Raw genomic sequence first — 14,123 nt, 5'->3', positions numbered from 1 at the left:
AATACAAAATAACTTGTACCTTTGTTTTTAGCACAAGGATAGCCTGTTGTTTTTCAGATTCATTTGTTGCTCTTTTATAGATCATATTTATAGATAATCATATTATCTATTAAGATCAATCATAAACTATAAATAAAATAACTTGTACCTTTGTTTTTAGCATAAGGATAGCCTGTTCTTTGTTTTTCAGATTCATTTGTTGCTCTTCCAGTTCCTGATTAGCATATGAGATCTCAATTTGTTTTACAGAGATTTGTTCATCTTTCTGTGCTTTCTCTCTCTTCAGTTGTGTGATTTCTTCTACCAAAACCTGTTTCTCTTTTAAATGATGCTCTGAAAGTAGAATTTATGATAAAATTCTTGCCAGCATAGGATAACATTAAAGTCCTAAAGCCGAACACTTTTAATAATAGCTCACTGTGACTGTGATCAAATTAACATAGTAGTAAACTAAATTAAATTAAGTCAAAACTTCAAGTCTGTTTTTTAGCATAACATTAAAGATGGGATGCATGGAAAGCTAGAATTTTCAAAAATGAGAAAAAGGACATTTTGTCATATATAAATAATTTATTTTGTGCATTATCTATCTCATCTATTCATGGCAAAATAAACATTTAAGCTGGGTGTTTTGTCTGATTGATTTAATAGAGATAGTTATGGTAGTCTATTGCAGCAAAAAGGAAAAAAAAAGTCTTATAGCAACTGAAAAACATCCGTGGTAGTATTAGCCAATGATTCTCAGATGGACAGTAAACCATGGAAGTCCACCAAGTTGTTTGCTGCAACTTTGCTGTAATAACAGGTCAGAACCTGCTGACCTCTCTCCATGCCTCAGTAGTCATATGATAAAAACCTATTTGCCACCTTGGTCTTTGCTTTGCACACACCAATGTTTATTTAATGGTTCACAATTGCAAAAAGTTTGAGAAACACTGACATAAGCTTGTGTGGAGTGTAGTCTACTTCACCAGATACATGGTTATCCTAAGATAGTGTTTTAATATTTTATACACACGCACACACAAATATTGTAGAGTATAAAGATGATCTTGATGGAGATACGCAAGCTCTGTTATGAAGGTGATGAGGGGTAAAAAATAGTTTAAGTCCACAAAACATAGATAATATTTGTAAGTGTCTCAGACAGACACCTCCCTAATTCACTGAACTGTAAGTAGTAAGAGGAGGTACAACACAATCAGACTTGCAAGACCCAGTTATTGTAACCAATCTCAATAAAAGTAGTTTTACCCTTCTTGTGGAGTAGATTTCTTGGTCTGGTCTTCCTAGTGGGCTGAAATATATATATACATACACATACACACACACACACAACATATACATACACACACACCATGAATGAATGGTGAAGAGAGCACAATGAACAGGAAGGTAGTGAAATACAGAAAATATGAAATATACAAACATATAGAAATATATCTGTTAATACTTAAGGAAGGTATATGGAATCTAATTAACTTGCTGATCTCGAAAAGCTAAGCAGGGTTGGACCTAGTTGGTACTTGGTTAGAAAACCACCAGGAGATTCCAGGGCTGGCAATGGAGTCACCAGAAGTCAAGTCTGACTTAAAGGAGATTTTACTGAGTAAACTCATGGACCTCCAATTATTGTCAAAATAAATTTATCAGCAACCTCAAAATGACAATGGTGAGGTCTGTTAGGATTTGGAATTCAGTAAACACTGGAAAGCCATAAATTCTCCATCCTTGTTCTGTGTGAACTCACTCATAAAACTTTATAAACCATGACTTATGTCTTAATGTATTATATCTGAACTCAGCAACTTTGATTTTTTTAACAAACTATGTTTAAAAAGAAGCTTCAAAAACCTCTCTTCTCATCATACAGAACTATGTATTTTAATATAAATGAAATTTAACATTATACAAGAGAAGTTTGTTTATGAGAATGGGGTTTTTTTTTCTCCTCCCCCTAAGACCTTTTGTTACCCTCAGTATCCACCTGAAATAATCTTCCCACTCAAATATATTCTGAAGGTATGTAGACATTCTCCTGTTCTGCCAACAGAACAACTTTACTGGATTCTACCCATGGTCTGCAATGTACTTAAAATGTCACATTACACAGATGCCCTTTTGTTTTACAACCTGTGTTTCCTTATGTGACAGAAAAAGGGAATTAAAATAGTCAGATCTGTATGGTCCATCTTGTTCCTTGAGATGAACAGTGATCAAAATGTGTTCTCTGCTGGCTGAGTCATGGCTGGTGAGTCAAGGTGTTACCTGTAGCAGCATCAGAATGTAGAACATTCTGCTCCGAAAGATTTTGTGCCTTATTTTATGCATTAAAAAAAAACCCCAAGTATTTGGCTTAGGTGACAGACAGTTATGGTGAAATAATGTCCATTGGGTCGCAAAGAGACAAAAGCAACTAAATGACCTAACAACAAAATTTAGCTTGTATCCTATTTAATGTCTGTATACCTGTTATTGCATTTTAATGTGAGTCTACTACTGTTTTGTTTTTGTTTGGTACAATATGACAACAGAGATTACCCAATACTGGGGAATGTAGTACTTGGCTTTCACATCCTAATGACTAGAGTTAATCGAGACAGGTTATTTATCTGAATGAATCAAATGAATTTATTCTAAAGAACTGCATAATGAAGAAATATATATTTCTGAAAATAGCATGATGGTTAAAATCATAGGTACTGATGTCCTCAACTGGATAATGGCCGTAAAGGAAAAAGATCAAAAGAAGCACTTTAGACAATCCAAAACAAAGTAAGAGGAAGGAGCAAACATTCTTCAAAGCTAATACTGCAGAAAATAACCATATTTACATTAATGAAAGAAAATGCAATAACATTTTAAAAGAGGAAATATAGTGAACATATGACGGGCTAAATCCAGATTTCACTGAGACTAAAATACGATTAACTTAGTGTTGATCCAACTTTATGAAATTGGTAGGGAAGAGGATTGTAGAACACATAGCAGAAGCAGTTTCAGTAACAGTGAATAGTACCAACAATATTACCAACAAAACAGAGGATAATTCAAGAATCCTGTCTTGAATTATAACATTTGGGATTCATTTGAGCTCATGAAATCGCGGAAGTGGATAGGGTTCTCTGTAGTATGAACAGCACTATCTGTGATTTAGATCCATGTCTCTCCTGGCTTCTTCAGGCAGCAAGGGGTCAAGTGAATGGCTGATTCAAGAGATGGCTAATGCTTCTTTTAGAGAGGGTATGAGGCTTTTAGCCTTGAAAGAGCTGGTGCTGCACTGTCTTTCAAAGAAGCCATCTCTCAGTCTACCTCGTGTCCAACCATCCCCTAGAAGTTGTATTTGGGGGATCTTTGTTCAGCTGGATGTGCCAGTTGTGGTCATATCTGGACCAGAATGCCTTGGCAACAGTAACTCATGCCCTTATCACCACACCATCAGTTAGATTACTGTATTTCAATTTCCACGGGATTACCTTTGAAAATAATTCAAAAGGCTTAGCTGTTACAAAATATGGTGGCCAAGGTGCTAGTGAGTGAGAGCTGCTATGCAATCATTCATAGTTTCTATGCTGTCTTCCTATTTTTAATTTTTTTATGTAACTTCCAGGAATCAGATTGAGCAGGGTGATATAAAAGTATTATAAGCAAATACAATTTGCCCAGTTTTGTGCTGATGTTAAACCTGCTTGGAGCTGAAGCTGAATTGTGTTAATAGGCTATGTAGGACAAGTAGGACATTTACATCTGCATATCATACTAAATTATAATGTGGTTTGCATATTTGTGCCTTGTTGTGATATGTAAGTTCAGCCAATTGTGGATTAGTCAATAAACCATGGTTAAATAAGCAATTCAGGTTTACCTAATTGCCCAGAACAGCTGCTGATTTAGAACACAGGTCTGTACAATACCAGTACTTAGAACACTACATTTTCCCTTCCCCCTGAATTAACACCGGACTTGCTTCCAGACTGATCCTGGCTAAGCATCTTCTGGAGGAAAGCTTTAGCAAGGCATCATTTTTTACTAAACCCAAGACCACACTATTTACATACTAAGGAAACTGATTTTACTTCATCTCCACTTAATATATTTGAACTGCCTTCTGGAGACTAATTTATAATCAGTTAATCAACACATTAACATTTCCTTTTAGAATTTTGTTCTGCCTAATTAAAGACAAGAAAGAGAGAAAATATACTATTTCCTGAAGACATATTTGAAGCAATAATATACAATTTCACCACAGGATGGTGCTATTTTGAAAAAAATAAAATAAACGGTCATCTGAAGCTTGAAATGTACACTTAATATTCGGTTTTTCAGGATGGTCACAGTCAGCAGTTTCAACAAACGGTAATACACAGTGGAATGAGGTAGCTAACATTGTGAATTTAGAGCGAGATTAAAAGTCTGTTCTTGTCTTGTCTTCCCTTCCAATGCTTGCTTGTTTGCATTTATTGTCTGTTTAAATATATCTTTCTATTTACTAAGGAGCATAAGCATATGCAAGATGTGGAAAATCCTAGTTCTTCAAAATAATTTTCAGCATGCCTTTACCAATGCTGAGCCTTGGCGGTAATTTCATTCATAGTCACATAGTTCCTCATAGTCCAGAGGAAAGAATGATTACTATTATCCAGAAAAGACCATTTAGAGGTTCAAGTATCTTGGATGGTTTTACTAATGTTTCTTACTCTTTGGCTATTTTTCTGTATTGCAAAGAACAATACAACAGCTGGACATATGCAACACCTCATTTCCCTATCTACAATGGCACCACTTAATGATTTCAGTGAGGGTGTGTGGAGTTTTTTTGCCAGTGCGATGGAAGTGATTTGCCGTAAATTTTTCTGAGATGTTTTTCAAAAATTAGAAGTCAACAGAAAATTCAAATGTTTATTAAATATAAAAATTCTTAGGACTGTCGGAAAAGGTAGCACCAAATCTACAACATTTTAATAAAGATGAAAAAAATGTTTACCATCAGCCATATTGATCTGGTTATTAAGTTGGTTTCTTTCCATCTTCAGCATGTTTAAACCACTTTTCTTTCGCTTCAGTTCCAGATGGAGGCTATCAGCCTGACACTGTAATGTCTATGAAAGGATAAAAATACAATGAGCTTAATTAATTATATGGTTACACAGAAAGAACAGAGAAGTTCAGTATCTTAAGGAGTCTGTTTTAAATACATCAGTGTTGTCCAAACTTGGCCGCTTTAAGATGAGTGGACTTCAACTCCCAGAATTCCCCAGCCAGCATGGCTGGCTAGGGAATTCTGGGAGTTGAAGTCCACTCATCTTAAAGTGGCCAAGTTTGGACATCACTGAAATACATGTTCTGATAAATTGGCTTTTAGACATAATACTGAAAAATTTCCATACATACATTTCAGATGCACTTGTTGGTAGTTAGCTTCGTTGTTTTCTTTGTGTTTTCATTTTTTTATAGCAAGTCCAAAACTGACTAATACATTTTGAAACTGCTGGAAGAAGCTACAGTGTTACCTGGAATTTTAGGCTTCATTATTAGCTTTTTAATAAAGGTGATATTAGCATTTTAGCATGGCATCCATGCTTCCTTTTGAAGTTCAAGAAACGATGTTTTCTTTTCAACCAAAGCAATTTCTTATTTTGATATGCAAGAACTAGCCTTTCCAGCAACTGAACAATAGGGAGCGTATTCTGGAAGTCCTTGAATACACTTGCAAGTATTAAGAAAGATACAAATTTGACTGGGAAAGGGGGTGATGTAACCCATAAATTTACACCTGTGGAATGTTATCTAGGATTAATGTTCTGTATTATTTCTCATATCTAATTAATGTCTCTTATTGTATGATCTGTTGCTTTCTGATGCATCGCATACAGTATACCAAATGTATCATTTATTTCTATACCCTATATAAAGACTGGACCCCCCCTTAATAAATGCTTTTCACTTTGCCTGAAGTACTCATGATTTGTGGTGTCGGAAAAAGCCACTTTGCAAAGTTAGTTGCTCTCTCAAATTCAGAAAAATAGGTTCCATCAACTCCATGCCAAATCACCTGAGTTTCCAGGCAACAACAACAGTACTTTCACATTCTTCTAATAATAACTTATTAAGTGTAAGTAAATATGCAAAGTATTGCTATGCCATTATTTTTCAAATAGAGATTAAAAAATTACCTGTAGTTTTTGCAACATATGTTCCATTTCAGATGCAAGGAGAGGCTGAAGATTAATTGCTTTTTTAGTCTGTTCACGAGTAATAACAAAAAGTTAAGGCAAAAGGATGAAATTAATGTTAACTGAATAGATTCCTTTCATTAAAATTTAAAACAGAAAATAGCTGAGCAATTCTCATTCAGTTTCCACATTAATAAAATATTTGACTTGAACATTCCAAATAATCTTTTGAATATCCTACCCCTATTATTCTTTAATTCACTGATTTTTAGTTAACTGTAGTCAGCAATGCACAGGATATAGAAAATTAGCTTCCAGTTCAAGGAAATAAATTTGCTGTTGAAGATTCTTGATGTACTCAGATTCTATGCTTAATGATGTGTTTTCCATTTCTAAAACCAGAAAAAAAATTAAATATGAAACATTTAATTATAAAGCTGTATTCATTGTGTTTTTCTTTTTTTTTAAAAAAATAAGAGTTTTACAGTTATACTTAACATTCTCTGGCTAACTTCTCAAACAGCCATTTTGATGCAATGCCCTGGATAAGCCAATGATGTGCAACAGGGAATTTTAAATTGTGCTGGCTTATTTCTTCCTCCTGTTCAGGAAGCATTCACAGGGGGGTGGGAAGGTGTCAAAACAGGCAAAATGGTGGCTGTGGCATTGTTATGGGAGTATGATGGCTAGGGAATTCTGGAGTTGAAGTCCACACATTTTAAAGTTGCCAAGTTTGAAAAACACCGGTTTAAACTAACCAACTCAAACTAACCAACAAAGAGCTGTATAGAAAACCTATACTATGCTATGGTGAATAAGATACTCTTTCATTAGGCTATTACAGGAGATGGGGAAAAGTCAATAGAATAACTTTACTATACTTGACAGTTGATTAAATATATTAAATTTTGGCAAGCAGCTTCCATCAGTATTTAGCTTTTATATTACTATAAATCCACCCATATATACATACATATATACAGTACATTGCCATCATGTGTTTTTTTTCAGAGTAAGCAACATTATGCAGAGTGCAGAAAATGAGTAAGAAATCAAAGGGGTGAGATAGCAAAAATAAAGCATAACTAACATTAATTTTAACATCAACACTTTCACCATATATTGCTTTGTATCCTTAGAACCTCTTTGCTTCCACCACTTCAAACACTGGCTTTTGATCCTTAATTTTCTCTCCTCTCTCTTTCTGAGGACCTTACCAACTGCTCACATATCAAACTCCCTATAACAAAGTGGGAACAGCCATTTCCATTTCTTCTGTCAAACGTTCATTTCTTGTAACAGACCACATACTACCCACTACCTTTCTACCAGCATTTGCATGTCTTAAACTGTCTCCATTTTCCCATCTTCAGTAAACATTTCAGCAAAATACCCCAATTCATCTACTTGCTCCAGTTTTTTATCATTAAAATATAACTTCTAATCATTTACTCCATTGCTGTGTCAAACACAACAATCCTAATAGCTGATATGTTGATTTTCATTTTCATATTCCTTGTTGCATCATGCCATCTAAGCTAACATTTGCTGCAAATCAATCAGTGTTATCTGCATAAAAGTAGGTGAACATTTATGTCCCTAATAAAAAGACCTGTACAATCACCATAAACATTCCTGATAAAATTATCTATAAATATGTGAAGTAACCATAGGGACATTACCCGTCCTTGTCTTATTCCTTCCTCAATGTTAACCCATTCACTAAACATTTCATTCATCCTCATGCATGCTTTACTTCGATCGTATGATACCTTTATCACATTCAACTAATCTTCAACCCCATGCTCATGAAAAACATTCTAAAGTTCAAGGCTATTCACATTATCATACGTTTTCTCTAAATTAGCAAATGTGCAATAAACTTTCTTTCCCACATTCATACATTTCTCAGTGAACTGCTGAAAAGCAAAGGTCTGATCTGAACAACCTTTCTGATATTAAAATAACCCTGCATGTCCTAAATTTGGCTCATTGTCATGTCTTATACTCTGTAAGTCAGAATTCTGCCAAACATTTTCCTAGACACACCAAACAACCCCCCCTGTAGTTTTGCATTTACCCTTACTAGCTTTCTTTTCTATAGGAGAAAACTAGCACAATTCTTCCAATCCTTGGGCATAGCTGTAGTCCTTACCCAGGTGTTAAGTAGGCTGTACAGCCACTCCATAAGAAAAAAATACATCCATTAGCTTTTCTCCAGTTGCACCAACTGGACCTGCAGCCTTACAATGGTTCCACATTCTCACAGCATTTATATTTTCAAGATTTTTCCCCAGGAGATTAATATTTATTTTAATTCTGCTCTTTGACCTATCACTATAATTCCTATGTATATCTTAAATACTTATTTCAGCATTCCCTCACTTCAACTTCATTCCCAATCATTTCACCATTTTTATTTTCAGTGCTGTTCACTCCACTGGAGGCTTCTTGTTTAGCTCACAAGAATCTTTCTCCTATATACAGTACATGTTTTTCCTCACACACAATCCCTTTCACTTCATCATGCCACCAAGCAGTCTCCCCATTAGCTTAACTCACCAGACTTCTGTGGCACTCTGTAAAATAATGCTTTTCACCCTGTGCCAGACAGCTTCTGTATCTCTTTCCTTATCCACTTTTCCATCTGGGAGATTAATTTGCCTTTTAAATCTTTTTGATTGAAAAAGTATCAAAATGACTCATACTTTTTCTTCCTGTGGTCATTCTTCTTTAACTCCATTTTGTCCAAAGATAAAATGTTACCAAAGGAATTCCTGTTCTGCATTCATAATCTTTCATCACCCTTGAATCCTTCACTAATTCTCTCAAAACAGTTAAATCGATAATGCTTTAAATTTATATTCATTCCCTTGCCATATGTATGCATAAACTGAAACACATGTTTGAAAGAAACAGATATTTTTCTAAGTACCCACCAATCACCATTCTAATTCATTCTTAATTCTCTGAATGGCCAAATTATTTACATCTATTTATCAATGTCCCCTAACAGAATAATCACATACTCCCCCATTACATTAGTTCAAAATCAGAGGCTTTCATGGGGGGTTGTCAAAAAGTCTGGATGGTGGCTACAATCATGAGATCACAACCCTACACCTTTTTTTATGTGCCTCTTGATTCTTATAAAAAAGGGGCAGGGTTTTCATTGCACAGTTGCAGCCACCACCTTGACTTTTTTTTTTTTTTAGCTCCCCTGCAGATGCCACTGTTCCAAATATTGCATGATTTTTCTGAAAATTCATATCTGATTATTACATTGCCATAATTCATTAAAGTGTAACAACCTATGGATTCCTACTTTGATATGTGCCCACAACACCTCAGATGATACCATACTTTCTGACATACATTTAGCCCCTTCACTCATAATTAAACCTACACCTTCACTTCCCTTTGATATGTGCCCACAACACCTCAGATGATACCATACTTTCTGACATACATTTAGCCCCTTCACTCATAATTAAACCTACACCTTCACTTCCCTTTGATATGTGCTCACAACAGCCCAGGAGATACCAGTTCATACTTTCTGACATTCATAATTCACCTTCACTTCCCTCCATATAGTCATCAAGTCTACAAGATCAAACTACCTTCATTCACATATTCTTCTCCTTCCTTAGTATGACAAACAAACAATATACCTTTCCTTTTCTTCCTATTTCATTTTGTTCATTAATTCATCCATCTACCATTTACTCTTCTTGCATTCCAAATCACAACCTTCAATATGCCTTGGTCATCACTAGATGGGCTCAAAGAAACTTTGCTGCTGTACCATATGCAGCATTCCAGGACCAGTCAGTTTTGGCACATTTTGTCCAGTGTTACACAAATACAACCAAAGCCTAGTTTTACCCAAGCTTGCTTAAGCTATTCTATATAATTTAGTAGGATCTCTACATTTATCTGGCAAATCAACAGAGTTACCCATATGCCACCATCTAGGAGGTATACACAGTGTACTAACAGATATACTCAGTGGATAATAAATCCTCTCACTTCATAAAAGCTATTACTGGGAAGCCATTGATCACAAAATAAATAATAAAAAATAAAATCAAAAGAATGTCTTCCCCACTTTATAAAGTGAGATCTAGAGGTGGCTCCCTTACTGATCTAATCTCTTGTGTGCATGTGTTCTTTTTAATATCACTATGTTTGACATATTTGTTTTATATTTTTTGCTGTATGCTGTCCAGAGTCACTTCCTATGAGATGGGCAGCCACATAAATTTAATAAATAAATAGATAAATAAAATGTACATTTTCAAACAGAAGGCATAACTCCCTAAAATTAGTTTTTATTTTGAAAATGCCATGGGGCTTTTTTGGGGGTGGGGGGAAGGGAGATTGTGCTAAATGACTGGCCCAAGACTATCACATGATTTGTGTGGTCAAATGGGGAACTGAATATGGTGTGCCAGGTTCCAATCTTTCACTCTTCAACTCCAATCAGGTCCAACCACTGGTGAGTTTGCAGAAATTTTGCTTCAAAACTCCCTAACTACTCTATTATTATAGGGCAATTGTTTCATTATGCAATAAACATCATGGGTATCCCCTTGGAATATTTGAAATGGTACCCTTTAAAAGGAGATTGTAATGCATACATGCTATTTAGCAATGTGCACTGAATAAACAGAGTAAAATTCTATACATGCTTATTCAGAAGAAAGTTCCAATGAGTTCCATAGGGTTTCTCCCTGGTAAGTTAGTACAGGACAATACAGTTGTTGTTATTATTGTTTTAATTGATCAAACACAAATGCTCATGATTCACATATTGGATATTTTCACTGTTGATGTTTCATTATAGTAAAGCCAGTAACCCTCCCAAGAACGTTTATCTTGTTTTCCTAAAAATAATACAAGATTATTCACTTTAAACTTTTTGCTGTTTAGCAAGTATACTTGCTCACCATCATTCATGCAATTATGCTTTAAGTCTGAGCAAGCAATTTGATCCAAGTATAATACTCATATATTATTATACTCCTGATCCAAGTATAATACTCATATATTATTTATTTATTTATTTATTTATTTATTTCTACCTTGCTATTACAATTTCTCAAAATGCAGTTTGTGTTCATTTCTGATGATTCTCTATCAAACAAAACAAAGATGTCTTTTATTGAGAGGAAGATTTTAGAGGTCAACTGAGGCTAATTTAAAGCAATAATTAATACCAATGTTGTTAAATGATGATTCAAGCACCCTGCATTTTACAATTTTTCCACCAGGAGCCACCCTGTGCTGTGCAGATTTATCTTGGAATTAGACATTTTCTTATTTCATTCCCAAGAACTTCAGCCCAGTACAAACCCAAAGAAGAGATCCGTGCATGTACAGCCATTACACTTTTAAGCTCTGTTGTATAAGGAAGGGTACAAGATGTAGACTGAATCACTGCAACACAATTAGTAGAAAGCTGGGCTCCTACAACATGCAAACTCAACAACCTTGGACTACAAACCACAATGGTTAAAGTACATTAAGTCATAGCACCGGGCCAGTCATAATGTGGCTTATAATTGTATTTGTGGTAAACCGTGCATTTTGCACCCCCAGTGTTTTGCACACCAATTTGTTTGCGGTTTGTTAATCACAGCTGATGGACGAGCGTGTGTTGAACCCAGCATGAGCAAATGGATTCAGGGAGGGTTCTTCTGTAGCAATTGCTAACCACACAACTTTCTTGGCACGGACTTCCATTAGTTGTTAAACACAGCAGAGGCAGGCTTCCCCCACGACTAACCACAAGAAGTGGGCTGTTCTCTGAAGCATTTTCGGTCACTCAGGCCAGGAAAGAACGGCGTGGGGAAGGGCGATTGCGGGCAAGAAAGCTCCACAGGGCACGGAGGTACCGCAAAGTCTTACCTTTCTGGAGCGAGCCGAGCTCTCCGGTAAAAGGCAATGCAACTACTGGCCACTTTCGTTTCCACGGCAACTTCCAGGCTGGGGAAACAGCTTTGCCCGTTTTCCTTGTGAGCCGACGTCAGAGGCAGGAGGGCGGGCAACGGAAGCAGGGCTGGGCTGGGCTGGGCTGGGCTGCGCGGGCCCGTCGGGGGAAGGCGAAGAGGATAGAAAGAAGCGAGAAGAGCTAAGCACTCGGCGGACGAAAGAGGGCAGGTTCATGCTGAGTTTGCCTCACGGCAACCCCCGTTGCCAAGATTTCCTTAGACACTGGCAAAACAAGACAAGACAAGCGGGCATCGCCCCCAAAGCCTGCCCCCCGTTCCAGACGCAGAAGAGGCACATCATCTTCTTAGCGCGAAGCCTGGCTCATAAAGCCGAGCTGCTCTCCGGCGCAACCCCTTTCGGATGGAAGGCCGTTTTCTTGGCAAGAGGCCGCACCTGAAATTGCCCGATTCCTACCGTCGCCCTTCAGGTGTCGCTGGACGAAAGGCAGGTCCGCCCCCCGCCCGTGCGCCGCTCGCAGTTTGGTCTCGCGCCCCGGGCTTCCCGGCTCCGCGCTTCCAGGGCGGCTGAGCCAGTTACCTCCCGCTCGGGCGTGGCGCAAAAAGGAGTCGCGGCGAAGGAGCGCTGGAGCTCGGGCGGGGTCTCTCGCGTCTCTGGCCTGTCCCCATAGAGGTAGAGTCGGCAGAGCTGAGACGGGCAGTGGTTAAGGACGAAGCGAATACAAGCAATCCAAAGGTTCGCAGCTTCGTCCGACACAGGCTGGTCGCGTTTTGCTTCAGGATAAAATAAACCTGAAGTGAAGGGGGAGAGGGTGCAAGACACTGGAGGGCGATTTTTGAGCTCGGGGGGGTCAGCTCGGCGGAGCGCCGATTAGCTCAGGCGAAGGTCTTGCCATTTGCAGGGAGGGACGACAGCCCCAGGTTGCTTTGACCATGGTTTTAGGATCTGGGGGGTGAAATTGTGCCTTTCTGGAGTAGAATTTAGTTACTTAAATTTCCTTTAGTTATAATGACCAGGTAACATACATTGCCCTAAAAACTAAGCCATACCACGAAGCTATGCAGTCCCACGATGATCTGCAGTGGTGACTGAACAAAATAGATCCACCTTTGGAGCTCCCTGCTGACTTCCCTGCTAAAAGGTTAAATCAGGGCTTCTGAATACTTACTGTTGGGGCATAAATATGTCCGTGAGCCAGACTGAATAAATTGGGTAGTGGGGAAGGGTATGAGCAACTGACTCACATTCTTAAAGCAGGCAAGAGTTAAAGGCATTCTTGCAAAGGAAAGGCATTACATTTCCCTTCTAAGGATGATGAAGTCAGCACACACAACCTGGGTAATGTGAAGAGTCTTGGATGCTGACAAGGTACCAGGCCACTGAGAAGGATCTTTAAAATAAGCTTGAGTTACAGATTGTAACTTAGATTTTTCTGTAGATCAAAGCTGTGATCTTCTGTTTCAGCTTTGGGGCTTTTCCAAAGCCAGCTGAGCTCAGATATTGGGTATAAAAGCCACAAGATTTTAAGGTTAAATTGATTCCAATTATTATTAAAGCGTTAATGTATTTTTAGTGTAATTAAATGAGGGTATTATTGTTAAAGCAACTGAATTGATTGCTTTTTTCAAATAATATGCTGTGTGCAGCTCTTCGGATTCAATGGCAAAAGATGCTTGGGAGCATGCAGAGGCGCTCATGTGGCTCTGTCTGCAATTCTTATAGCAACTAATTTTTTTTCCCCAGGATCATACCACTACCCTCCAAAGCTGCACTGATTCCAGGAAAAGACACTTGTAGTTGTGCATGCTCTCAAGCAGTATTTTGTCTTTGAATCCAAAATGCTGCTTTAATAAATCACTTTACTGCATTAGAAAGTCATTAAAGCCAAATAAAATAGGAGATTTTATTGTCCTTAAGAGACTTCTCATGAATAATTTGGATCGGTTTGGAAAGCACTTTTTTGGTTTCAGATCTGAAGTGCTGACCTGTCCT

At 37.5% G+C, this 14,123-nt stretch overlaps 1 protein-coding gene across 1 annotated transcript in view; it reads right to left on the bottom strand.

Annotated features, from left to right (window-relative positions):
* Positions 1-12,655, bottom strand: part of LOC103060479 (TPD52 like 1) — a 31,955-nt gene extending 19,300 nt beyond the window's left edge. The window contains exons 1-5 of the mRNA XM_015890067.3: positions 12,090-12,655; positions 6,478-6,568; positions 6,177-6,255; positions 4,988-5,102; positions 149-333 (exon numbers count right to left, since the gene is read on the bottom strand). Of these exons, the coding sequence (XP_015745553.1) occupies positions 149-333; positions 4,988-5,102; positions 6,177-6,255; positions 6,478-6,566 (468 nt within the window). The 5' untranslated portion in view covers positions 6,567-6,568; positions 12,090-12,655. The remainder of the gene's footprint in view (positions 1-148; positions 334-4,987; positions 5,103-6,176; positions 6,256-6,477; positions 6,569-12,089) is intronic.
* Between the last annotated feature and the right edge of the window lie 1,468 nt (positions 12,656-14,123).

The sequence above is a fragment of the Python bivittatus genome, unplaced genomic scaffold, assembly GCF_059951505.1.
Source record: "Python bivittatus isolate LINGU-HERP-01145 unplaced genomic scaffold, Pbiv_v1 ctg000020_np1212, whole genome shotgun sequence".
Taxonomy (NCBI): Eukaryota; Metazoa; Chordata; class Lepidosauria; order Squamata; family Pythonidae; genus Python; species Python bivittatus.
Note: the sequence above shows the minus strand (reverse complement) of the source record. Positions and strands in the feature narration are given on the sequence as shown.